Raw genomic sequence first — 27,046 nt, 5'->3', positions numbered from 1 at the left:
AAAGAGAAATAGGAAGGAAACAAAATGCAAGACTTGAGTTGTGGTGGTGTGTTTCAGACTGAGGTTGAGCTCTCAGTCGTTATTTATTGTCTTTAACCCAGTAAACCAGAAGCACGCTAAGATTTTATAAAAACTTCAGGGTTTAACTACTGCTCTGTACCATGAGAAGGTCACAGCACCAAGCCTCTAGCAGGCTGCTCCTATCACAGTATAAGAAAGATCAATGCGTTTAAGAGGATAAACAGACATTTCTTGCCAGATACTTTCTGGCTGCAATGTCAGAAACCACTAGAGATGATAAAGGAAACCGAAACTTGGCAAGGGACTGCTCTCGGCAGCCTCTCCTTTCTCTGACAGCCACGCAGTCCATGTAGCACACAGAATAAAGTTATCAGCACTGGTAGTATTCATTCTGTCCTGTCCTAGTCTGCCAAATATCCTGATGTTTAGCTAAGAAGCAACCTGAGAAGAAAAGAAAATCACAAGCAACTATTGCTGATTTTAATGCATTTTATTTCTGGATGCTTGAGAAGGCATAGCTTAAAGAGGTCTGATTTGCAAGACATTTGTTGCTTAAAAAGAACAGCTTCCCTGCCAACTTTTAAGTCCAATACCCTAAAACCTGCAGCACCTAAGATTACTAAATTTTTTTTTTAAGTGAGATAATCGAAGATATTGCTGGTATGAAAATGGAAAAGAAAAGCATGTCTACAACCACAGAGTCTAGGACTCTGGTGTATTGTCCTGGCTCACCAGCAGATGTTCTCTGTGACATGAGTCAGTTTACACCAAGCTATAGAGATTCCCAAGCCTCCAGGGAAAACCTGAAATGCAGCTCAGTCTCAGCTTCCACAGTGACCAAAGTACTCAGGAACTCATGAATAATTCAAGATTTTTTTGCTTTGCTTTCTGCCTGTGTCCTCACCCACATGTGTGTGTAGCATCTCTTGTTGCTACATAAGTTTTGAGGCTGGGTCTTTAACCCGGCATCATGAACTATTTGAAAGCAGCTATTTTACCTTCAGTTTGAGCCCTGAGCCCTGCTGAGTGCAGATTAGCTCAAAGTCTTACCAATCCTCAAAAGCCCTGTGAGGCTTTGCCACTTTTGAGACCCGCATCGACAAACTGTGTATCACAATGTTTCCCACTCCCAGCAAAGTCGAAGATCATTAATATCTGTTAAGTGCTCAACAACACTTTTGCACTTCTATGTAACTAGACAGCTCATTATTAATTAATAATTATCCTAAAGAGCATCCAGTACCAGGAGTCACATCATTAATACTGTCTAATTGCAGAGGCTGTAGCATTCCCCAGAGAGCGCTGCTTTTCTGCCCAGGTAGTCTCTTGACAGCTCAGTGACAGAGATACAGAAGCACTTTGGTGTGAGGAGAGACTAAACACACACATGAAGGCAAACTTGCTCCCCCATAGAGGGAAGTAGTCAAGAGATCTCTCTTTCTTGCCACTTGGCTTTGTGGAGGCAGAGATTAAGCCCAGTTTTGCCATGCACCACTCAAAACTGTCCACTGTCTTCCATCTGCACTCACCTCACCTGGCATTACTCCTTATCAGTACAAGTTCAACAATGGATTACACCCTTTTACTCCACACCATATTAGCATTTTTCTCCCCCAAATCCCTCAGCCTTCAAAGTTATTCATAACCAGTGTACCTCCTCGATGTCTCCTTGTGTGGTGGGTGGGATAGAGGCCCCGGTTTACATCTCCTCTTCTTTGACTCAATGGCTGTGTCAGGGAGGATGAACCTTCCGCGCTCCGTGCGAGAGCTTCGCAGTCAGCAGCAGTAAAGTGCATTTTTTTGAATCGCTTCACTGCTTTGGCAACATGCAAAGAAAGACCCCAAACCCAAAGCGTTAGCAAACAGCAATAAACAATCCATGCCTTTAACAGAGGCATACAGTTTATTTTCAGAAATTTTATCGACAGTCCCAGTGTTTCAGCCAGGATTTTCTTTGAATAAATCATAGCAGATGCTCATATAATGCTCTGGTGAGGCACTAAGGAGGGCAATGCATCATGTCAGGGCAACACATCTGCTGTCACTGCAACAGCAACTTCACCCCAGGTCCCCACTCCTGTGTGGTACAAAGCTTCAGAACAAAAGGGACTACATAAACCCAGAATTCTAGCAAGTTTTGTGATTTCTCTATAATACTGTAACACGGACAAAACAGATACAAGCATCTGTGTAAATGCAAAGTATCATTAGGAGGAGGCTGAGGAAGCCTGCAGAGGAAGCCTGCGCAACCCTCTGCAAAAGATAACAGTGATTTGCTGGGGGAAGGTCAGAGCCAACATTCAAACACACAGATCTGAGCCTCTTGCAAACAGATCCAAGCTGGGATCCTCCATTAAGGAGGAAACAACCCACTCACAGTACAGCTCTTCCCCATGAGGATGGTTAAGAATCAGCAGAAAACTATCTGGAGAGTTATTTTAAGAAAACCTTACTTAAAATCTGCATGAGGTCCCCTTTTCTGTACACAGCACAGCCAGCAGAAAACGTACAAACAATGCAACTTGCCTCCACCAAGAAATGCTCATGAGAAACCTGAACCCAGGGCACAGGATTGGCTTCCTTCCGATAGAATTATCAGCAAAACAATGCTCATGCGGTTTCACTTTTACTTTATTACTGCACTGTGCTGCAGATGTTAGATTCCTTTAACACGTTTATGGCAGCCATGAAAGCAATCAACTGATTTCATACAGCAGGAGCCAGGGGTCAGTTTGTTTCATTATGCTGCTTCCTCCTTTTCAGCCATGTCAGTTCGATAGAGCAGTGTTAAAAGCACCCGCTGAGCTCCCTGGGGAGGCTGTTTTCTAATATCCCATGTTCCTCAAAACACAGCAAATGAGGCAAGCACAATTAAAAAAAAACAACAATGCAAGACAGTCCTGTGGCACTTAGGGACATGGTTTACTGGTGGGTTTGGCAGTGCTGGGGTAATGGTTGGACTCGATCTTAAAGGTGTTTTCCAACCCAAATGATTCTACGATTCTGTTCTATAATTCTACCTAAAAATAGTATTTCTCACTTTTCTCACTTGAAATTGAATTATTTTTTTTTGATCAAACAGCACAAGTCATTGAGGTACTCCAATTCTCTTAAGCACACGGTCTCAGAAAATGTTAGAGCCAAGGTACCAGCTCTGTACCCATTCCTGAAGCTATCGGACACAGAAAGGTCTCATGCGAGATTGGATATAGGACTGGGGGCAAAAACTCTGCTCTTCAGCCCCAGGACAGCAAAACCCCCTTGTGCCAGGACCGTGGCTGAGGGTTCAAGTCCAGAAACCCAACACAAGAAGAGCTGCTTAGGATTCACCTGCATGCATCTTTTTTCCCTTTTCCCAAGATTTTCCATTGATGACAGCAGAGGCACAAGTGCTGAGCAAACTCTGTGTTGCAGGGCCCTGACACCTTTTATGGTTTCAACCATGTAAGGCACGTAATGGAGAGCAGAGCTCATCAGCCATGAGAAGTCACCCCAGCTGCGAAGTGAAAGGATCAGCCATGAGCAGCAGCCACAGAGGATGGGGGAAGCTCCAGGAGGGCGTTTTCTATGTTTCTATTTGGGAAGAGCTGGGAGCTGCTCCCTGTCCCCACCCCCGGCACATTGCATCCAAACCGTTTCCCCACGCAGATGCACCGATCTTGTGCCCCCCAGCATGATGCCCACGCAGGGAGCCCCCAGCAGGCCAGCCCCACCCCCCCCCGGGCTACCCCACACTGGCCCAGAACAGCCCCCCATTGCCAGCCCCTGCCCCATGCCTGTTGCCTCCATAGCCAAAGTCCCCCCCCTCCTCTGTGCCCCCCATTGCCAAGGGCCGCCCCTGTTGCCAAGCCCCCTTCAATGCCAAGAAGCCCCCCCATTACCAAGGCGCCCCTCATTGCCAAGCCCCCCCCCCCAGTGCCGTTTCCCCCCACCAACACCAAGAACACCCACCATTGCCAAGGTCCCCCTGTTGCCAAGCCCCCCCCCATGCCAAGGAGCCCCCCCACAATCAAGGGTCTGCTCATAATCAAGCCCCCCCCCCAATGCCAAGCCCCCCTATTACCAAGGGCCCCCTCCACTACCAAGCCTCCTCTATGCCAAGGAGCCCCCCATTACCACACCCCCGTTACCAAGGGTCCCCTCATTGCGAAGACCCCTCCTTCCCCCCATTGCCGAGGATCCCCTCATTACGAAGGCCCCCCTCAATGCCAAGGGTCCCCCCTGCTCGCCCTTCCCCCCGTTCTCAAGGGACCCCCGCTGCTGTGCCGTACCCCCGCAGCCACGGGCCGCCCCGCTGCTTACCCCGCTCCCCCCGCGCTCCAACCCGCCTCCGCGCTCCCCGCGCGATTTCGCCGGCCCCGCCCCACAGGCCAATCAGAGAACGCGCCGAGACCGATGTGCCCAATGGCGCGGCTCTTCCGGGTTCGGACGAGGAGGGGGGAAACGCTGCTGGGGCCGAGAGAAACCTTCCCGGAGTTTGTTTGCCGTCACCCTCTCTCTGTCGGGGGTGACATCACGCTGCCACGTATTGCCACGCGTGACGTCACGCTAGCCCAGCAGAGCGCCGGTGGGTTCTAACCGCCGGGGGGTGGCCTGCGCCGGGGCCCGCCGCGGCGTGAGCTGGGGGGGGGGAACGTGGCGGGGCCCCAGCCGGGGGGAGGACCGGTTCCTGGCTTGCCTGAGGGAACAGGGAAATCCCTGTTCTCCGGAGGGAAAAAGGAAATTACCGGCTTTCTTGAGGTATAGGCTGGTTTCAGGTTTTCCCGAGGGAAAAGAAAATCAGTAATTTTCCAGTAGAAAATAGAAAATTTCAGGTTTTCCTGTCGGAAAGGGAAATCTCTGGATTTCCTGAGGGAGCAGCTGGTTTCTGCTTTTCCTCAGAGGAAAGGGAATTTTCTAGTTTTCCTAAGGGGAAAGGGCATTTGTGATTCTTCCAGAGGGAGAAGCTGGTTTGTTGTTTTCCTGAGGGAGAGACAGGTTCCTGGTTTTCCAGATGGAAAAGGAAAGTTCTGCTTTTCCTGAGTGAGCTGCTAGTTCCTTGTTTTCCCAAGGGAAAAGGGAATTTATGGTTTTCCTAAAGGGAAAGGAAATTTCTGATTTTCTTGAAGGAGTGGCCAGTTTCTGACAGTCCTGGAGGGGAAAAGGGAATTACTGGTTTTCTGGAGGAAAAGACTGGTTCCTGAGTGGAAAGGAATTGTCTGTTTTTCCTAAGGGAAAAGAAAATGCCTCATTTTTCTGGACAGGGAGTTGGGTTTCTGGTTTTTGTGATGGAAAAGGAAATTTCTGCTTTTCCTGAGGAGAAAGTGATTTTTGCTTTTTCTTGAGGAAGAGGTCAGTTTCTGGCATTCCTGAAGGAAAAGGAAATTTCTGGTTCTACTGAAGGAGAAGTAATTTTACAGATTTCCTAAGGGAAAAGAAAATTCCTGGTGTTCCTGAGTAATAGGCTGGTTTCTAGTTTTCCTGAGTGAAAAAGAAACTTCTGTTTTTTTTCAGAAGGGAAAGAAAATTTATGTTCTTCCAGAGGCAGAAGCCAGTTCCTGGTTTTCCAGAGGGAAAAGGAAATTCATGGATTTCCTAAGGGATAAGGGAGTTTCTGTTTTTCCTAAAGGACAGGCCAGTTTCTGGTTTTCTGGAGGGAGAAGGAAGTGTCTGGTTTTCTGGGGGGAGCACCTGGTTCCTGGATTTCTGAAGGGAAAAGGAAATTTCTTTTTTTCCTGTGCAGGAAAGGGAATTTCTGTTTTTCCTGAGAGAGAGGTTGGATCTTGGTTTTCCTAAGGGAAAAGGAATTTCTTGGTTTTTGGAAGGAGAGAGCAGTCCCTGGTTTTCCCAAGGGAAAAGGAAATTTTTAGTTTTACTGAGGGAGGGGCTGGTTCCCGGTTTTCCTGAGGGAAAACGGAATTTGCTTTTTCTGAGAGGGAGGCCAGTTCCTGGATTTCCTAAGGGGAGAGGAAATGTCTGTTTTTTCTGAAGGGGAGGCCAGTTTCCAGGAGCTTTTGTGGAGGGGAAAAAGGAAATTTTTGGTTATCCTGAGAGGCCTGTTTGTGGATGTGCTAAGGGAAAAGGAAATTTCTCTTTTTCTGGAGGTAGAGGCTGGATTCTGTTTTCCTGGAGGTAAACAGACCTAGGGAGCAGGCATTGTATTCATGCAGTTTGAAACCATAATCCTGTTTTCTGCCTCTTTCTTTCAGATCTCTAGCCATGGCGGAGGGGGAGACTCGGCCAAGGCTACTCCTCCGGCTGGTGCAGGAGGGACGGCTGGACCTCCTCCGGGATGAGCTGGGTCCAGACAGCATGCTGAGCACAGAGGTGCAGAGCCGGCGCTATGGGCGCTCAGGGGACACACTGCTGCACCACGCTGCCCGATATGGGCACCAGGATGTCCTTGCCTACCTGGTAGAGGTGCTGGGGATGGATATTGAGGTGTTCAATAGTGACTACAAAAGACCCCTCCACGAAGCAGCCTCCATGGGCCACGGGGAGTGTGTCTCCTACCTCCTGAAGAAAGGCGCGAACGTAGACTGCTTGAAAAAGGCAGACTGGTAGGTCGCTGGCTTGCTTTGCCATGATCAGAGCAATATCTGAAAGGGGTCTGGATGCAGAAGAGAAGGTGGGAGTGTGACTGCAGGAACTGTCATTTAGAGTCATGAATCACAGAATGGTTTCTGTTGGAAGGGACCTTAAAAGTCGTCTAGTTCCAGCCTGCCCTGCAAGTCACCTTCCACTAGACCAGGTTGCTCCAAGCCCCGTCCAGCCTGGCCTTGAACACTTCCAGGGATGGGGCAGCCACAGCTTCTCTGGGCAACCTGTGCCAGTGTCTCACCACCCTCACAGTAAAGCGTTTCTTCATAATAACTAATCTAAAATCTACCCTCTTTTACATTAAAACCATTCCTCCTTGTGCTGTTGCTACAGGCCCTACTAAATAGCCTGTCCCCATCTTTCTTACAAGCCCCCTTTAGGTACTGGAAGGCCACTCTATGGTCTCCCTGGAGCCTTCTCTTCTCCAGGCTGAACAACCCCACCTCTCTCAGCCTGTCTGCCTAGGAGAGGTGCTCCAGCCCCCTGATCATCTTTGTGGCCTCCTCTGGACTCACTCCAACAGGTCCGTGTCCTTCTTATGCTGGGGGACCCAGAGCAGATGCAGCGCTGCAGGTGGAGTCTCACCAGAGTGGAGCAGAGGGGGAGAACCCTCCCTCGACCTGCTGGCTATGCTGCTTTTGGTGCAGCCCAGGATACGGTTGGCTTGCTGGGCTAAATTACAGCCCTATCACTAATTTCCCACTGTTCGTTGTAGAAGTTGTAAATTACTGCTTCATTAGAAGATCCAATTTAAAAGCTTTCATTTGCAGCTATTCTTCCCCATTCCCTTGTTTGATGGGAATCAGTGGTACTGATTCATATTTTTGTGTCCTGGTCTTCAGAAACTGAAGTTAGATAAAAAGTAAGTTTTACTCCTGTCTCCCCCCAACAAACAGCCTCACAGGTCAGATTTGCTACTGATATAATAGCAACAGCCTCAACAACCCAAGAAACAACTGGTTTCTTTAGGGCTTTTGTTTGCCTGCCATGTGGATAACACGTAAGCAAATGATGAGGGAATGAGAATTGGGAGTAAAAAATAAAGCCTAATCCACCATCAGGCAGCAGGCCTCATTAATATTAGATTCTCTTCTTGGGGGGGTGGAGATTTCTGTGTACCACCTTGCAAAAGAAAGCAAAGATTCTTCCCAGCCCACAAATTAAAGTCGGGGGAGGTCGTCTTGAAGCTGAACTAACATAAATACAAAGGCAGCATCCCAGTCCTCGCAATTCAAGGCTGTGCCAGCGTCGTGCTGACATCAGGGGGAGCAGAGGGAGGCAGAGATCTTGAGCTGCAAGCAAGCAGGCGTTTACGCGAGCCTGGTTTTGTGTGATAGGCCTGCAGTACCCTTCCATCCATGGATTAAAAACAGGGAGTTACGTGCTTGCTAGTGCATGTCCCAGCCCTTGGACAAAGTCTCATTTGCATTGAAAATATACACTGATCTGAGGCACCGTACAGAAACAGCTGCAGGAAACACAGAGCTCCAGGCTCAGCTCTACCTTGTCATCCCCAGCAGATGCATGTCTAATCTCTTTTTGAAAATCTTGCTGGAGATTTTATCTTCCTTCTCAGCGCTCTCTTCCTATCTTTACAACTAGAGCATTTTATGTTTTTAAATATCAAAGGTTGTTCCCAGACATGCCAAACAGGACAAAACTGTGAAAAGCTTCACTCTCAGGCCAGCTGGTCTGCATCAGAAGTGTTCTAGAGTGGTGTTTGCTGGTACAGTCATGCTTTACTGCCAGGAGATGCAGCATTGTCTGTGGTTTGCTGCCTGCAGCCACAGCTGCCTGTCTGGGTGCTGGCTGGGGTAGGAAACACTGATGTTAACAGCTTTGTCTCAACAGTCCCCAGAAGTCCAGACCTCATATTACCGGCATGACAAAGCAGTGCTGTAAGATCTCATGGGTTCACATGCAGAATGTGGTGAGCCTCAAAGCATCTGAATCCAGGTGAAACAATAAATTTAGCCTCAGGCTTGGAGAAGGTTTTTGCCTTTAGCCAGCAAAGTTGCCTACTACCTCAGAGTGGTTTTAGCATGTTAATTTTCCCTCTGGCTTGCTCATCACACCTGGCACTGAGCTACTGTGTTTTATTAGACAGGCCAGTTGGTGCTACAGACAACTTTAAATCATGCTTCATGCTCAAACGTTGGAACAAAAGCCATCAGGTTCCTACAGCACTGTCTCTCTGGTTATTATGTTTGCCTCATCATTCTTTCAGGACTCCCCTAATGATGGCTTGCACTAGGCAAAACCTGGAGGTGATCAAAGTTCTCGTGGAGCATGGAGCCAACCTACTGCTGAAGAATAAGGATGGCTGGAATTGCTTCCACATCGCGAGCCGGGAAGGCCATCCCCAGGTCCTCCGGTACCTGCTGGACGTATCCCCAGGCAGCTGGGACACGGAGAGCACAATAAAGAGAACACCTCTGCACACAGCAGGTAAAAGAGGGTCCCTTTGCCACCAGACAAGTTGTAAGAGTGGGCTGTGGCAGCAGGGAATAAAAGGGGCTGTTTCAGTTCATGTTTAGTTTAGAGAAGCAAAGCGTGATCTGTCTTGATACAAAAACAGAGGGAAACAGTTAAATATTAAATTGCTGAAATGAAGTGAAAAGAGGCTGGTGGTGGTCATTAGTGGGAGCTCACCTCTGTGAACATCAGCCTGTTAATGGTGCTCTGTTGCATCTTTGCAGGGTTTCACCTCTGGACAGCCACTTGTTTTAATTGCTTTCAGATAAATAAAGAGCAAGAATTAGGCTTAAGTTTTCTTAATGATGTGCCAAAGACTAAGCTTGTGAGGTTGAAGTGTCCTCAGTTCCCATTTCACTGGATTTTGCCTGTACTCAAAGCATGTTTTTGTGGTGCGTAACAGTGATGTTCTCTTGGGAGTGGTAGATCCATCCCAGGGGCACTCGGGATCACCCACTGACTTTGGCCTCCTTGGACCAGAGTTCATCTCTGTCTCTATCTCCCTGTGACAGACACATCCAAGCTCCTGCAGCTCAGAACACATTGCAATACACTTTTCCTTGCTGGTATATAAAGCTGCAAATTGCACTTGGAATATGTGTGAGACTCCAAGCGTATCCTGGCATTGTAAAGGTCCTAAAAGCATTAGAGCTGCTGCAAGGCACCTTTTGGGATCTGCCTGTTGATGGACATTTTTACCACTTAGGTTTATAGTCTTGTTGTCAGTTTTTGTAAGAGACATACATCTTGAAATACTAAATTTTTGTCTGAATGCTTGGTGGGTTAGGTCATAATGGCAAATCTGAAGAGCTGTGGGGTCTCTAGGCATACCCTCCAGAAGAAGCATCACAGGTTTTGGTATTCTCACATTGCTCTTAAGAAGTTAGTATCTAGTGGTGAGAAATACTTCAATACTTTCAGTACTTAAAGGGGGCTTGTAAGAAAGGTGGGGACAGACTTTTTAGTAGGGCCTGTAGCAACAGCACAAGGGGGAATGGTTTTAAAGTAAAAGAGGGTAGATTTACATTAGTTATTAGGAAGAAACTCTTTACTGTGAGGGTGGTGAGGCACTGGCACAGGTTGCCCGGAGAAGCTGTCACTGCCCCATCCCTGGAAGTGTTCAAGGCCAGGTTGGATGGGGCTTGGAGCAGCCTGGTCTAGTGGAAGGTGTCCTGGCCCCTGGCAGGGGGCTGGAACTATAACCTTGAAGGTCCTTTCCAACCCAAACCATTCTGTGATTCCATGAAATCCAGAGTGCCTTTCTGCAAAGGGAAGGGGTAGTCTACTGGGGATACACAGGGGCTGTTGTTAGGGTTGGAGCCCACCATGTCCAATTCCCCTTCTCTGCCCCTTTCATTGGTTTAACAAGAGATATAAAGGGAGTGAACTGGTGTGAAGAACCACAGATGTCAGGCCTGGTGGGGAGCACAATGGCATGGTTAGGTGAACAGTGACCCAGAGGCGGTTTGGATTTGGTTTTTGGCTTTCTGACTCTTTTGTCCTTGAGATGGAGTAATTCATCTTAATTTAGGAATGATGCACATGGTGTGCCTCAGTTACATTCTCTGAGTCTTAATAAGTTGAACAGACAAAAAATCTGTTAATGCAGATTTAAGTTTGTCCTACTGTGTCTCATTGCCCCTTACAGAGTATCAGGTCTGGTTACCCACAGACCTGTGCAAGTTAGGCAGTACAGGTAAAGCATGGGTCTTCCCACAGCTTAAATCCCCTTAACTCTGCTCCCCAGAGATGGCAGTGAGAGTGGATGATGAAGGAAGCGAGTGAGTGAAGGGAGAGGTGTGTGAGGCCAAGTGAGGGTGACATTGTGGAGCAGGGGCAGGGCTGGAGGGGGTTGCTGACCTTAATCAGAAACATGCCCCATCCCTGGGTGAGGATTAAGCTGTGTGTCCCAGGGCTTGGCAGTGTCTCTGCGGGAGCAATGAGCATGGGGACTCACCGCTCAAACCTGCAGCTACCTAAACCCATTTCCCAAAGAATATAATAAGGATTGATTGTCTGGAAAGACCTGAGGTATTGTGAGGAGACCCCTGCTGTGCTGTAATTAATCTGTTGGGTATGTTGCTCCTTGACTGTCATTCTCATTACTTCTTCAGCCCCCAGTAGCTGCCTGTCCATCACACTGTGCTCATCAGCAGTGACAGCCCCAGCCCAGGGACACTGGCTGTGCCTTAGTCCTTGTACTTGACCTGTGAATGCAAAATAGCTGATCAGTTGTTTGATGTGGGACTTGCTTTGAGAAACCTGGTCTCCTGGGGGCTGATGGGGTCCATCTGTCAGAGAAGGGGAAGAGCATCTTCGGCCCTAGGCTATCCAAGCTGGTGAAGAAGGCTTTAATCTTAGGAGAGGGGAACCTCGATGCATCCCACTCCTACCAGTTTGATGTCAGTGCCAGTAATAGATGCCCATAGCCCCGACAGGTCAGCAGGAGAGAACCTGAAGAGCAGCACAAAGAAATTCCAGCCATTAAGTCAGTTCATCGGGGGCCCAACTTAAATGCCTCTATGCAAATGCACATAGCATGAGGAATAAACAAGAGGAGTTAGGGATATGCTCATGCTTGCAGTGCTGCGATCTTACTGGCATCATAGAGACGATGGGGTGCGATGACTCCTTTGACTGGAGCATTGGGGTGGAAGGACAGGCCAGGGAGACAAGAAGAGGGTGTTGCCCTCTATGTCAGTGACCAGGTGGAGTGCATGGAGCTCTGCCTGGGTCTGGATGAGTTGCTGACCAAGAGCTTGTGGGTCAGAATCAAGGGGAAGGCAGGGACAGGTGACGTGGTAGTGGAGGTCTGCTACAAGCTGCCCAACCAGGAAGACGGAGCGGATGAGGCCCACTATGGACAGATAGGAACTGGCTCACATTCACAAGTTCTGGTCCTTGTGGGGGACTTGAACCACCTCAGTATCTGTTGGAGGGACCACACAGCAGGGCATAAGCAATCCAGGATGTCCCTGGAATGTGTTGATGGTAACTTCCTTTTGCAAGTGATAGAGGAGCCAATGAAGAGAGGTATTATGCTGGACCTTGCTCTCACCAACAAGGAGCGGGTGCTAATGTGAAGCTCAAGGGCAGCCTTAGCCCTGGAGGGAAGAGGGACCCAGGAAAGCTGGTTAATATTCAGTGATCATCTCCTCCAAGCTCAGGAGCAATGTGTCTCAGCAAAGAGGAGGTCAGTCAAAAATGCCAGGAGGCCTTCATGGATGAACAAATAGCTCCTGGACAAACTTGAGCACAAGAAGGAAGCCTACAGAGGATGGAAGCAAGGATAGGTAGCCTGGGAGGAATACAGAGTAACTGAGCAGCCAGGGATCAGGTTAGGAAAGCTAAAGCCCTGATACAATTAAATTTGGCCAGGGATGTCAAAGGCAACAAGAAAAGCTTCTATAGGCATGTTGGTGATAAAAGGAAGGGTAGGGAAAATGTGGGCCTTCTCCATAAGGAAAGGGGAGATGTGGTTACCCAGGACATGGAGAAGGCTGAGGTACTCAATGACTTTTTTGCCTCAGTCTTCACTAGCAAGTGCTCCAGCTGCACCACCCATGTTGCAGAAGGCAAAGGCAGGGACTGGGAAAATGAAGACTCACCCACTGTAGAAGGTCATGTTTGAGACCATCTAAGGAACCTGAAGGTGCACAAGTCCATGGGACCTGATGATATGCATCCACGTGTCCTGAGGGATTTGGCAGATGAAGTTACTAAGTTACTGTCCATCGTATTTAAGAACTCATGGCAGTCTGGTGACTGAAAATGGGGAAACATAACCCCCATTTTTATAAAGACAAATGAGGAAGTCCTGGGAACTACGGACCAGTCAGTCTCACTTCTGTGCCTGAGAAGATCATGGAGCAGATCCTCCTGGAGACTGTGCTAAGGCACATGGAAAATAAGGAGGTGATTGGTATAACCAGCATGGCTTCACCAAGGGCAAATTGTGCCTGACAAGTTTGGTGGCCATCTGCAATGGGGGTTACAGCATTGGTGGATGAGGGAACAGCAACTGACATCATCTGTCTGCATTTGTGCAAAGCTTTTGACACTGTCCCACATGACATCCTTGTCTCTAAACAAGAGAGACATAGGTCTCTTTTGACAAATGGACGACTTGGTTGATAAGAAATTGACTGGATGGTTGCACTCAAAGAGTTGCAGTCAACAGCTCTATGTCCAAGTGGAGACCAGTGATGAGTGGCGTTCCTCAGGGGTCCATACTGGGACCGGCAATGTTCAACATCTTTGTCAGCTACACAGACGGTGGGATCGAGCGCATCCTCAGCAAGTTTGCTGATGATGCCAAGCTGAGTGGTGCAGTCAACACGCAGGAGGGAAGGGATGCTGTCCAGAGGGGCCTTGAGAGGCTTGAGAGGTGGGCCCGTGCAAACCTCATGAAGTTCAACAAGGCTAAATGCAAGGTCCTGCACCTGGGTTGGGGCAACCCCCAGAATCAATACAGGTTGGGCAGAGAATGGATTGAGAGCAGCTCTGAGGAGAAGGACTTGGGGATGCTGGTGGATGAGAGGCTCGACATGGCCTGGCAATGTGCACTTGCAGCCCAGGAAGCCAATCGTATCCTGGGATGCATCAAAAGCAGCATGGCCAGCAGGTTGAGGGAAGTGATCCTCCCCCTCTGCTCCACTCTCTTGAGTCCCCACCTGCAGCGCTGTGTCTGCTCTGGGGCCCCGAGCATAAGAAGAACGTGGACCTGTTGGGAGTAAGTCCAGAGGAGGCCATGAAGATGACCAGAGGGCTGGAGCACCTCTCCTAGGACAACAGGCTGAGAGAACTGAGGTTGTTCAGCCTGAAGAAGGCTCCAGGGAGACCTTAGAGTGGTCTTTCAATACTTAAAGGAGGCTTGTAAGAAAGATGGGGAAAAATTTTTTAGTAGGGCCTGTAGCAACAGGACAAGGAGGAATGGTTTTAATGTAAAAGAGGGTAGATTTAGATTAGTTATTAGGAAGAAACACTTTACTGTGAGGGTGGTGAGGCACTGGCACAGGTTGCCCAGAGAAGCTGTGGCTGCCCCATCCCTATGAGCGCTCAAGGCCAGGTTGGACAGGGCTTGGAGCAACCTAGTCTAGTGGAAGGTGTCCTGGCCCCATGACAGGGGGCTGGAACTTGCTGATTTTTAAGGTTCCTTCCAACCCAAACCATTTTATGATTTTGTGTTTTGGGTTGGGCGGCAAGGAGCAGATTGCCTGAATGAGAAATGGCTAATCCTCATTTATTTGTGCATTCTTTAGTCCCTGCTCAATGCCAGGTATTGTGTTTCTGTGTCTGGCCTGGCAGGCTGGGCTCACAGCCCTTTCATGCAGAGAGGTGGATGTTGGGCTGGGATCTGGGGGATAAGGGTCTAGGGACAGGGTCAGGAGCAGGGTGAGGACTGTCCTCAGGAAAAGGACCCTTTGACCTTGATCTGAAAATCTCTTTCCTGCCTTGTAGCACTCGGGATATGGGGGTACAGCCAGTGATGGTAGGTTCCAGTGCCCCGTTCTCACTGCTTCATAGAGGTGTTGTCTCCTGTGTTTGAGTTTTCATGTAGCAAAACTGTCAACCCATGATTTGTGTTTATTTCTGGTCATTTTACTTACCCAGATTAGACCCTGCACAACACGTTGGTGGAGCAGCAGCCAGTGCAGAGCTGACTGGGCAGTGGGAAGGGCTGGAGCTTTACCCCCAGCATAATTTTAACACAGGACAATGCTGGAGGCTGCTGCTCAGTGGGTGCTAGTACCAGCACACCACCATGAAGCCCAGTTACACAGACACAGCTTTTGAGGCACAGGCAAGAGGCCAGAGATGATGCTGGATACTATGTTGGAGCTGCCGAGGGAAATCATGTCAAGATGAACCACCACTGTCTCAATGAGTTTACATCCCAAGGGTGTGGATATGAACACATTAACCCGTGACCAGTCCAGCTGGCTTCCTGGCACAGTTATCTCTGTATAGATGATGGCTAATTTTCTCCCCCCTGCAATTTTTTTTTCAAGTTGATTCCTTAAGCTTTGCTGCTTCATATATCCGTAGCCCGAGGCAAGAGAGTGGGGGAGATGTAATTAGAGGAAGTGGAGTGCAACTGAGCATTGCAGCTTTCTTGTGTCTCTGTTGCTGTTAAAGGGTGTAATCATGTTGCTCAGGGTGGTTTTTCTTCACATAGCTTGGGTTTTTTAAAGCCTCCATTTCGAAAATCCTTTTCACACTGTGACTCTGCCTGTATTTACATCAGGTCAGGTGAAGGGGTGATAAACAGGCAGGCAGCAGGAGCAAACAGCCAAGATCTGGGAGGATGGGAACCCCTCATGGAGCTTTCAAAGAGCATCTATTGTGTAGCTGTGTCTGAAGGTTATTGCTGGTAACACATACTTGCCAGGGGCCCTTCTTCCATCATAGAGAGTAAATAGCCTGATGTAGCAGCTCTGGGCTTGGTTTAATATTTTTTTTCTTTAGTATATTTAATTTGTTTTGCAAAATGACCTGCAGAAAAAAAAGCCAGACCAAGGCTGTCCTTACGTTGCTGTAATATGATGTGTTTTTTAAAAAAGGGAGAGAATATTTCAGTGCATGATGTTCAGATCCTCCCCCACTGTTGTTGTTTTTCCTCTGAGATGATGTCTGGGTGAGGATACTTCATTAGGATGATGAGATGGGAGTGATGGGTAGTCTTGAGTGGCTGAGAATGGGTGAAAATGCCATCCAGCTGTTCACCAGCAGAGAGCTTTGTGTTAATTTTGCTTCTCACAGATTTCACTTCAGGGATTAACAAATACTTGCAAGAAAAGATCTTTGTGTCAGCTTAATTGTGTGTACACTGTCATGTATGTACTCTGCAGGTAGAGGCAAATGGTGCCTATGTACATGCCTTTTCCCTGTTTTATCTGGTGTTTTCCTGTAGGATCAGGGGAACGGAAGGCTTGAGGTCTGGAGGCAGTGTTTTAATTTAAAAAAATAATAATCAAAAGCTTTGAATGTAAAGCCTCTTGGAACCTCTTCCCTCATCCTGAGTAAGACAAAAGGGTCAGAAACCTGATTATATTTCACTGTAGGCAGACAGTGGTACGAAAACATAAATTAACCGTGCATTTTCTTTCTTTCATAGCAATGCATGGCTGTTTTGATGTTGTGGAGCTGCTCCTGGAGCGGTAAGCAGGCTTCCTCCAGCACTGCCTCTGCCTCCTTACTCTCCCCTGCCTCGCTCTGCCAGGCTTGTTCCAGCCGCCTGGACACAAAGAGAGTTTATGCCATTCGTGAAGCCTGGCTGCACAGCTGCCCTGCATGCGATCCCGAGGCCATCTCTGTTTCCTCCGGGTTTTTCACAGCTGGTTAGGGGCCTTTGAGGCAAGGATGCACTCTGGATGGGCTCTGACTTCCCTATGACATAAACCCCAGTTATATAACTCGGCACTTTTTCTGTGCTGATTCATTCCCGTTGCCTCCAATGTGTCTGACGCCATATGATAACAACAAAACAGTTTTCTGACAGCTCAGTTCTAGGTGCAGCTCCTCTTGACTGGACTTAGCCTCCAGGCTTTATTTTCAGGCTGTGGCTCCTGAGAGACAGCTGTGAAGTGGCTTTAATTCAGCCCGTGCCCAGTCATCCTGACCCTGTTACCTTCCTGACCAGCACTGCCCACTGCCAGAGCCGGAGCAGCTTTCCTTGGGCATCACAGCTGCTGCTAGCTGCAGCTCCCATGAGCCAACTCATCCCAGCCTTGTTAATTCCTGTCCATGCTTGGCCCAGCATAAACATAGCCCTGTGATTTGAGCCAGGCTTTCAATTTTAATTCAGTCTTCTCTCATTTCAATGGAACTTTAACCTGACTGAGACCTGTGGGCTTTGATTTTGTATGTGGCATTGCTACATAAGGATATGGTTTTCCCCTCTGCCCATGCACACCTGACCCCTTCTAGAGTTCCTCTGTTCAGGGGGCAGTGAAAATATAAATGATGTGTAGAGCCCTGGCTTTCCTGTGGCCCAAGCAAGCTGTGCCAGCTGAGTACCAGATTTCTGACCCAAAAAACCCCAGCAGACTGTACCCCAGGACAAGCACAGAGACAGGTTTATGCATGGTCTACAGACAGACTGTATGTATGCCATTTCAGATCCTATCTGCTGATAGTCTCCTGCCCCACCAATGCAAAGCAACCAGTGCAGTAAGGAATTTGGAGCCACCAACAACTCTGTAATGGCATTTGTCTTCTCTCCCAGGTGCCAGTACAAACCTGACAGTAGAGACAAATGTGGAGTCACTCCCTTTATGGATGCTATCCAGAACGGACATGTCAACATTGCCCGCCTGCTCCTGGAAAAACACCAGGTAGGTGCCAAAAACTTCATCTCCCTCCTCCAGGACCTGGAACTGGCAGAACAGGCAATCCACATGTTCAATACAACCATTTTGTAAAGAAGCAAGTTCCCAAATTGTAAATAAATTAATTGCGAAGGAAGGCAAATTTCCCCTGGAGATGAGCAAGGTTTTGCTGAGTAAGGCCACCAGGACTCAGCTCATGGTGAAGATCTTGTCTTGGGGCAAGGACATGTCCCCATAGCTGGTGAAGGGGGATGAAGACACAAGGCAGGAGGGGACAGGACTTGGCCAGCGCTGCAGGGGCAGCTGTGTCCAAGCCAAGACCAACACTTGGGAGTGCCATGGCTCAGTGTGGAGGTTCTCATGGCAGTGTAGAGGGTTGCTATCATGGAGGCATCTGGCTGTGCTGGCAGTAGCTCATCTCTGGCCCCCTCCTCTCATGGCAGCTGCTGCTAGCCATGTTGTCTCCCAGTAATCTCTGATTTCCTCCACCATACAAGGTGTAAAAGGGATGTCATAGGAGCCAATTGTGTGCAGCAGGAACCAGACCACTGCCTTATTTATTGACTGCTGAATCAGTGTGAAATGGTTGGAGTCCAACTGCTGGCTGATTCTCACGGAGGTGGGTTTGTGCCTCCCTTCTTACATACTTTGCCTCTCCTCTGCACCAGCTCTGGTGTTCATCGGACACTGCTGAATCAGTGCACCTTGCTCGCCTGGCAGAAAGCTAGCATGGCAGAACCAGTGAATCTGTTTGTGCCATGCTGGCAGTTTGAATGGGCTGGCTGAGCCCCCAGCATAGCATGGAGTGGGCCAGGGAATGTGACACCACACTTCTCAAGATCACAGGCTTTAGATTTACTCAGCTGTAACACACCGCTTCACCCACCAGAGATGGTTTGATGCCCAGGTTACATTTGAGTGCATAGATGCTTATTGGCTTCTGGAAACTTTCATGTGTTTGTCTTGACTCATCTGGACCTTACATGAGAAAACATTTGTGAAGTTTGCTTAAGTTTTTAGTCTCATTTCAGGCAAAGAAGATGGAATAGTTGATTTAATTTCCTCGTTGTGGAGCTCTGGCTTACTGCCATGAAGCACCACTGGAAATGCTAATGGCAGTGTTGCTACATTCTAGGTTTTATAAAACCATGAGTCAGGCCCACTAGACTTCAGAGGCTGGATTATATCCTTTTAAGATGACTGCACTGTGTATTACTTCCGTTACTTTTCTTGATTTTATGTCTTTGTGGCTCACATTCAGAAACTCACAGAAGAGATTTCATGAGGTCATCCACCCATCTCCATCCCTTGACCTGTGTCCAAATCCTTCTCCACCGGCACAAAGGTTGGAGATGAGTTGTTTCTTGTGGGTTTAAAGAGTTTAAACTGGTCATAGGTGCTCCAGCAGAAGAGAGAGGGGGCTCTGTTCTTTTTTGGTACTGGATTTGCTTATCCCTTAACAAGCTCAGCAGAGAGCTGGCTCTGTTCTGCAAATCATGGTGCTGTCAACTGCAGTGAATCTGCTGGTGACATCCCATGTGTTCACTGCCATCACCATGGCCGTGGCAAGCAGATGTGATTCTGCTCAGGCTAGTGATGGTCCTTGAAGGTTTGGCCAGGCTGTTGATGGCTTTCACTTTCCCTCCTCCCTCATTCCAGGCCTGTCCTACAGCTGTGGATGCGCTGGGCGCTCAACCTCTGCACCGGGCAGCTGTCACGGCCCAGGATGAAACCATCCAGTTCCTTGTCTCTGAGCTGGGTGTTGATGTCAATGGGAAAGCAGTGGCCTTCCAGCTCACAGCACTGCACTACGCAGCCAAGGTTTGTCCCTGTTCCCAGGCTCCCTCTACAAAGTCTCTGCCAGTTAGTGTGCTGCAGGCAGTCATCTAAAACAGACTGGTTTACATATTTGCCACTGATGGAGGATTTACATTCCTAGCTTATCTTCTGTTATGGTCTATCTGCTCCTAACCAGTTCCATATTCTGTTTAAAGGGGTTTGGACCCTTGTTAAGTCCAGCTGTCTGCAGAGTGATGGTGGATGTCTGAGTTGCTGTGTTCACCACCCTCCTGCCCATGCCTGTGACTGTGCTGTGGGTTAATAAACCCTTCTGCCTGGCACATGGCTGTTCAGGATCAGAGGCAGGTGGTGATGGGACTCAACTTGTTTGCCACTCATCCAGTTGGCTGTGCTCTGGATGGGCCTTGACCCACACCTCTGATGAGTGTCACTCTTCCAGTCTGCTGCCTTTGGACCAAAGTGCAATACCTGAAGGGTGTCCACCCTGCCAGTTATAGGGAGCTGTAGTAGTTCTTGAGTTCATGAGCTGTGACAGTTCTTCACTACCATCTTCTCACTTGCTTGGCAGATGTGGATGAAATGCTGCTCAGATTTCTTTCTCTTTCTTCAGCCCTGGTATTGGGTTCCATTGGGTCAGTAGCTAGTCTTCGTGGCAGCAGCTTGCTGGATTTAAGACGGCTGATGCACTGTGAAACAGCAACTGTTTGTCCCAGTAGGCTGGATTCTGGCCTGCCTGTGGGCAGGTGTGAGAAAGGAGAGGTGAAAAGATGGGGGGAGCTCCCAGGTGCTTATCTGCGTCCTTTGCACAGGTTTTGTTTTGAATTCCAGGCAGCAAGTTGTTTGAGCTTTCTCTTCCTCCTATCTCACGCCTGTGGGAAGCGGGGCCTGGTGGGCTGTGAGTCCCGCAGCATTCCCTGGGAGTGAAAAGCAGATCCCAAAAGACTCCCTGCTGACCAGGATCCCTCCTGGGAACCTGTTGCCTCCCTTCTGCTTGGTGCTGTTGCACCACAGTGTGCAGCGTGCTGGCAGCAGTGGCCAGGGCAGATCCCTGCATGTTAAACCTCATGAGCTTAAACATGCAGCACTCAAAGCCTGGTCTAGACTTGTAGTGGGAACGAAGCAGCATCCCAGCGCCCCACTCCTACAAAAGCATCAATGGCACTTACTGGGAGTGCTGGCAACAGTATTCTCCTCCAGCAGGACCCAGCCATGGCATTTGCTGGCTCCCACAAAAGAGGCCTTTCTCCCAGCTTCCCTTCCTCATGCTCTGAGAAACCATGTTGAAAGCCCTTTTGGTTGCCAAGGGTACATTTAACAGCAAGGCTATTGGGGAATATAATGTGCCTTGGAGAAGATCCCAGCTCTGTCTTGGCGAGCAGCTGATTGGGGAGTGATTTGATGGGTTTCTCTTCCTTCCCGAGGCTCAGTGTCACTTTATATTTACAGCATCGTTTGTTTGGCTGATGGTTTTTTTTTTCTTCTTTTCTTATTACTTTGCATTTATAAATACATGAAAATCAAATTACGCTTTCAACTCAATTTGCTGCCAAGGCTGTGGCAGCTAGAGCAGTTCCTGGCTTGCTGTCTTTGCCACTGAGAGGGGGTGTGCATGCAGCAGGGAAATGGGAGTCTTGAGCAGGGGGGGAAGATGCTACTGAGTTGTACGATAATGGGGGAAAAGAGTGGGTGTTTGGGATAAAAATAAGAGCCTTCCATTCTCATGCCACACGACAAAGACTAATTCATTGCACTGAAGAAGTAATTACAAAATCATGCATGTCATTTAGGGAGAGAGGGGTTATTTACAGAGAAGCTTGTGCAGAGAGGATGGGTGTGGGGGCTGTATTGCATTTTCCCCTGAAGCATTTAAAATTGACTACTGGCAGAGGAAAGATATAGAGAGGACACTGTGGGTCGTGATGGTGTGTAAGCGTGGCATTCTGCGTCTTCTCACAGAGCATTACAAATACTGGAGTAACGCTTTAGGAAATGCCAGTGCCTGAAGGTACTGCAGGCAGATGCTCAACAGTCCACATCAGTAACAGGTTCTGCTCTCTGAGCTGAAATACACCTCAGTAAGAGCAACTCTAGATCCCTGTGGTCCTTGGAAGTGGATTTACAGTGTAGGAGGACACACAGCTTTTTCCTGATGTGTAGTCCTTTTAAGAGCCAGATGTCTGTTATGAAAGGTAAGACAGGGATCCTACACCTCTGTGGCCAGCTGAAGTTACAAGCAATTTAATTGAGTTACTTGATTTGAGGCACAGGCTAGAGAGGCAAAGGCAAGACTGGCTGGCAAATTAGTGCACTAATTTATTATTAAGAAACATTTCTAGATTGTGTCACCCAGTTGTCAGAGGTCATTTCTGCATTAACTCCACAGCCACTGGCAAAGCCATACTGGGAGACAATCCTCACACCTCAAGGTCCTGGCTCTGCAAAGGAAAGGGGTTTATGTCGACCATGATCAGGAAAACCATAAGGGAGCAGATCCACCTACCTGGAGCTGAACTGGGTTGTGTGTCTATCATACCTGCCGTGCCGAGGCACCGCTCTCAGCCTTTGGCTGTACCACCACCACCAGAGACAGCTCTGTACTGTAGCATGATTTTAAGCACTGTTGGTCTTAATTGAACACTTTTGATTTTAAAGCATTGTGTTAAATGTTCACAGAGAGAATTAGGCTCCTGGGAAGACTTGCTGCCTTTTTGGACTCTGGGTCAAAATTACTGTCAGGGACATGCAAGGCACACTGACCAAGGACCAAGTTCTGAATCTTCTCATGGGCTGCCAGTGGAAGTGCTGGAGAAGGTGCCTGGTGGCACCTCTCTGGCCAGTTCCCATGGGGTGACAGCTGTGTTTGCTGTGCCTGGGCAATCCCTGGCTAATGGACCCAATCTGCACTGCTACAGGCAGCTGACCCTGATTTCCAGCTGCCGTAAGGTCCTCTAGAGCCTGGAGCAGCTCCTTGAAACCCCAGATTTGACTGTGACAGAGCAGATCTGCATCTGTGCCCTTCTAGGTGCCATACGCAGTTAGGGACAGATCGCTTGTGGCCTCCTTTCTTTTCAGGCCTATGTTATTTTTGCTAAATGCAAAGGTGAGAAATTGTGCAGAGCTGATTCTGAATTCTACGTGCCTGTGCTCACCACTGCAGGAAGGACACACACACACCATCAAGACACTGCTGTCCCTTGGTGCTGATGTCCACGCAAAGGATGGGAAGAGCCGTTCTGGTAAGGCTGCCGAGCTATTTGTTCACCCTTTATATGACAGTGAGAGTGCGCTTCAGTAACATGAGCCCAGCCTCCAAAGCAGGCTGTGCTGCGTCTGCTCAGTGGAGCATGCAAGGATATGACAGATGCACATATGCGAAAGGCTCTTGGAGCAGTGTGACGTGTGAAGCTTGGGGTTTTTTGCAGCTTTCATTCATTGGCTCTTGCTGCTGGACTTCCTGATGTTTTATGGTGTGGTTGAGCCTGCACTGGGGCCTTTCCCTTGGGGGAAGAACAGAGATGCTAAATGATGTTTCCTGTTTACCCACCTGCTTATTTTGCATGAAACTTCCAGGGGCTTAGGATCTTTGATACTGCCACCTTGCCATCAAATTTGGTTGAAATTAACTGGTTTGAAACAGTTAGGGTCAGCAGACAAATACGATTGCACAAGCTCTTAAGGCTCAATTCCTTAGCAAACTGCCTAGGAATGGCTTATGAGCAAATAATAACAGCGAACCTGAACATAAATATAGTTGCTATAGTAATGCCAGTGAGTTGGCATTCCCAGCATGAGAGTCTGAGGCATCTCTTGCATCAGCATCTGTGTCTCACAAAAAGTATATAAAAATGGTTTCAGCCATTGCCAAAATTGGCAACTTACCCAGTCTTCAGGTTTGCTTAATAACACGCTTCAGCGGTGAGCATCTCTCTCTCCACCCCCTCAGTGAGTAAATTTGAGCTTCACTGAACTCGTCCAACCCTGGGATGTTTGTGGTGGCTCCTCACGCCCCTCGGCTGCCCCATTCCCTGGCATCTTTGCTGCGTTCTTTTGTATCCCTGCGTCCTGGGGAGCTTCTCATCCAGACTTTGCTTCTGCAAAGATTTCTGCATGGGTTATCCATGGGAATCAGGATGCCTCATGGTCAACACCAGCCTGTAGCAGGAGCTAATGACCCTCAGCATTGAAAGATACCCCTGTGCAGGGTTAGACCAGGAGAAAACGACTGGCTTATACTGCTACACAAGCTAAGTGTAACAGGACTGCCTAACTGTGCTGGAGCCGTGCTGAGTCAGTGTGCTGGCTGTCAGAGGGGTCTATGGAATGAGCTGGGGCTTGGGCTGGAGTATTTCAGCCTCTTACTGTGGGATGTTTTTTGCTGCACACAGTGCATAGTAACCTTTCTCATTTATTCCCCGACCTTGAAGTGAGCTGGCAGGGAGTGTGTTCCCACCACTGACTTGGTTTCCTTTGTGGGGAATCCAGTGTTTGTGTCAGAAGTGGGCTGAGGCAAAACTTGCCAGGCAATCTCAGCTCTTGTCTTGACATCTTGTCTCCCCCACAGCTCTGCATGCAGCGTGTGCTGGGCAGCAGGCAGATGCTGCACGGATCCTGCTCCACGCTGGGCTGCAGGACGCCCCGGATAGCACGGGCACACTGGCATGGCAGCTTGCGAGGAAGCCAGATGTCATCCAGGTTTTCCAGGAAACAAACATCAGCACATGAGATGTAATGGGGAAAAAGAGAAGCCTGTTTTATTTCAGCGTGGTACGTGAGTTATCACTTAACCACTATTCAGATTTAGACAAACACCTGTTTAAAATGATGGGATTTTCACCCAAGGATTGAGCAGGGAAACCGAGCTTGACACTTGGAAAGTATGTTTAGGAGAAGACGTACTTTAAATAGGATTATCTCAGAAAGATAATGGACATGAAAAGCATTTTTTAAATAGGATTATCTCAAACAAATAGTGGCTGTGATGGGTCTGGGCTATCACACTCCTGTACTGACCCCATTGTTGTAAATTTATGGCTGTTCTTTCACTTCCAAATTTCAGGGCGGAACTTCACCTCTTCTTGTGCAGCACCCAGCACATCCAAATAGCTGAGACTGCAGCTGCCCAATATATAATTACTGAAGGAGGATGCCCCATGAGCCACTGCTAGATGACCTTCTGGGGACCTGCATGGCTTCAGCCCCCTGGAGCCTGCCTAGCTCTTGCTGCGGTGTTTCTGTACGGTTGGACATCCTGAAGGAGAAGATCCACCTGGTTTGTTGATTTTTATAGCCCTTAATGGACTTGCTCTCCACTAATACCTGAAGTCACTTTAAGCAGCCACCTCATTCAATAGCCCCTGAGAGGGGCTGGCTGCGGTGCAGTGTGAGCGAGCCCTTGGGGACTCTTCCCTCATCAGGTTTGAGCTGCAGAGGACAAGTGTGGGGAGTGTACTAGCTGCATCAACTTCTTAAATCCTTTTTTGTAGCCCAAGCCTGATCCCAAAGGCTGCTGAAATGAATACTAAGACCTCAACCTTGCGATGACATCAAGGGTCTTTGGATCAGACTAAAAAAGAGGTATTTGTTATTCCAGACAGTCTTGTTGGCACTTCTCACTAATGAAAAAAATCTGCTCTTTGAAGTGTTTGGAGAAATGCCTTAATATTTAATGTAGCCAGTAAGTCTCTAACAGCCTGGAATACACATAAAGGTAAGAGCTGCTGTAGTTGTTTGGTTTATTTGTATGTATCTGCAATTATAAATTCAGATTTGCATAGAAACGTGGCACACCTCAGTCTACGTGTAATGTCAAGATGTAAAAAACAATGGGATTCTGCAGTTTTGGTGATAACAGATGCTAAAAATCAGACAGGCCTATGACAGAACAAGCTAGGTTTTGCTCTGCCCAAGCTGTTGTGATCACGTCATGGTCTGATGCATGACCGATGTGCTCCCGGCTGGGTTTAAGACGATACTGAGCTCTGTTTGATTGAGAAATTCCCACCCTGCAGTCCCTGGAGCCGAATTTGCTGTGACAATCCTAAGCCAGAGTGACAGCAGTGCTGCACTCCTCTCCAGTTAAACAGCCTTTAGAGTAGGGTTAGGGCCTCCTCCCCTCTGCCAGCTTGCATTGCATGAGAAGAGAGAGGGGGTGTGCTCACAAAAATAATTTGGGGGGCTGCCAGAGGGAGCTGATAGCTTGCAAGAAGCGGAGAAGCAGGGTTCAGTAGAACCTTAAGACTCTTCCAAACATGCCTGTAAAGACCTGCTTTTTGCCAGTCTTCCCCTGTCTTGTTTCTCCATTTATGAAGAAGGTTCTTTTCCACCAGGTAGGAAAAACAAATTAATGCTAGAAGGCACTAACAGTGCAGAGTGGTGGGAGCCATATCAGCCCCTGGGCAGGCAAGGAAGTGGCTTTATTCCTCTAAAGATCCCGAATCCTTACATAAATCTAGCCCTGGCCTCCATACAGCAAGCAGCAATACTGCAACCCAGTAAATGCAAGCGCCTGCTTTATTCCCACTCTTTATGATTTTAGCAAACCATGAAGTAGCTGTTTCCCCTCAATATCCCTGCTAACGAACTCAGTTTGTGAGTCTAAGCTTTTATGAGAAAGCAAGTGAAAATGTTTTCAAATGTCTGTCTAGTTCTCCTGGCCATGGCAAACACCTTGAAAACACAAAAGGGAATTTACATTAATTTGGAAGTGCTTTATGATTTCTGAAGGCTTCTGGACAGTAGCAGAGGGCCTGTCCACCTGGGACAGGAAGCTCAGACACTGTGCTGTCATCTAAAAGCAAAATGTATTGGCACGTCTCCAGCACTGTCTTTTATTTACCCTTCTTTTAATTCTGCCCCTCGGACAACAAAAAGATGCATAGTAACAAACTGGCTGTTGTTATCACAGATGATCAGGATCAAAAGGATGTTAGAAAAGGAACATGTATTCACCTTTATGCCTGCAAGATTATCCTGGGGAAGAGCCTTTGCTGTCTGTCTTGCTGTTTCTGCTGTTGCTTACTCACTGCAAGGTTGGAGTGAGGGGTCAGGACGCTTTTGTGCCCTGCAAAAGTGTGCTGCAAAATGCTGGGAAGAGCTCGGCAGTGCTAGACTCTGTGTGTGTGTGAACCCCCATCTCATTCCCAGCAGACGTCTCACACAGAGAGACAGCTTGGGTGCCTGGTCCCTGGGGAAGCAGCCCAGGAGCTGGGCTCTGTGCCACGTGGCACTGAAGGCAGCTTGGAGCCGAGCCTGGCAGCCGGTGCACAGCTTTGGTGCTGTCCTGTTATGCCACCTCTTCCATCTTCAGCGCCGTCGGTTGCCAGGGGCCCTGCAAATACTCTGGTCCTGCAGCCGCAGAAGAGAAGACCTAGTGCCTTCGTCTTGTTGGATGTGGCCAAGCTACAGTCAGGGTAAGCAGAAGCATCTGGATAGGTAGGAAATCATGTTGCAATGCTGTCAAGGCTTGCTGGGAGACCTTATAGGAAGGGAGGGCATTTTGCTTTTAAATAGATTTTGCTCTGGAGGTTGCACACACACCTCCCTCCCCAAATTCCCAAGCACCAAAGAAATGCATGCCTGGGTGGTCAAGCAATTTTCCTTCCGATGATCTAGAGGATGAGGGACTGCAGCTATTGCATCCTCGTCACATCTCCTAGGCTCTTCTTAGGTTGACGATCCTGTATTGGTTTTGGATGTTCCTTTTTGTACCTCTTAGGAGCTGGTGGTGATTTTCACTCCGTGCCATTCCCCTTCTCCGTGAGTTACAAGGATTCACTCTCTGGCTGTTGTCTCTCAATGCTGGTGTCCCAACTAGCTGCTGGTAGATGTAAGCCAAGAGCCTG

The 27,046-nt window shown here is 48.4% G+C and overlaps 2 protein-coding genes across 6 annotated transcripts in view; one reads left to right on the top strand and one right to left on the bottom strand.

Annotated features, from left to right (window-relative positions):
* Positions 1-4,340, bottom strand: part of FBH1 (F-box DNA helicase 1) — a 31,892-nt gene extending 27,552 nt beyond the window's left edge. The window contains exons 1-3 of one of the 3 annotated variants that reach the window (XM_040595437.1): positions 4,324-4,340; positions 3,352-3,517; positions 1,676-1,837 (exon numbers count right to left, since the gene is read on the bottom strand). In XM_040595437.1, coding sequence (XP_040451371.1) covers positions 1,676-1,837; positions 3,352-3,361 — 172 coding nt within the window. In that variant the 5' untranslated portion in view covers positions 3,362-3,517; positions 4,324-4,340. Of the gene's footprint in view, positions 1-1,675; positions 1,838-2,474; positions 2,543-3,351; positions 3,646-4,323 lie in introns of those variants that run through there. The other 2 variants (XM_040595439.1, XM_040595438.1) reach the window with 2 other exon arrangements.
* An 85-nt stretch (positions 4,341-4,425) lies between these two features.
* Positions 4,426-24,918, top strand: ANKRD16 (ankyrin repeat domain 16). 3 transcript variants are annotated; one of them, XM_040596615.1, is made up of 9 exons: positions 4,426-4,588; positions 6,210-6,560; positions 8,828-9,048; positions 16,193-16,235; positions 17,303-17,411; positions 19,065-19,226; positions 22,363-22,441; positions 23,767-23,969; positions 24,262-24,918. In XM_040596615.1, the coding sequence occupies exons 2-8, from the start codon at positions 6,220-6,222 to the stop codon at positions 23,925-23,927; spliced, it is 1,116 nt and encodes a 371-aa protein (XP_040452549.1). In that variant the 5' UTR covers positions 4,426-4,588; positions 6,210-6,219; the 3' UTR covers positions 23,928-23,969; positions 24,262-24,918. The 3 variants fall into 3 exon arrangements, with proteins under 3 accessions (XP_040452549.1, XP_040452548.1, XP_040452550.1); XM_040596614.1 differs by having other exon boundaries at positions 24,255-24,918; XM_040596616.1 differs by lacking the exon at positions 4,426-4,588 and adding an exon at positions 4,675-4,761 and having other exon boundaries at positions 24,255-24,918.
* The last annotated feature ends 2,128 nt before the right edge of the window (positions 24,919-27,046 follow it).

This window comes from Falco naumanni, chromosome 5 (assembly GCF_017639655.2).
Source record: "Falco naumanni isolate bFalNau1 chromosome 5, bFalNau1.pat, whole genome shotgun sequence".
Taxonomy (NCBI): Eukaryota; Metazoa; Chordata; class Aves; order Falconiformes; family Falconidae; genus Falco; species Falco naumanni.
Note: the sequence above shows the minus strand (reverse complement) of the source record. Positions and strands in the feature narration are given on the sequence as shown.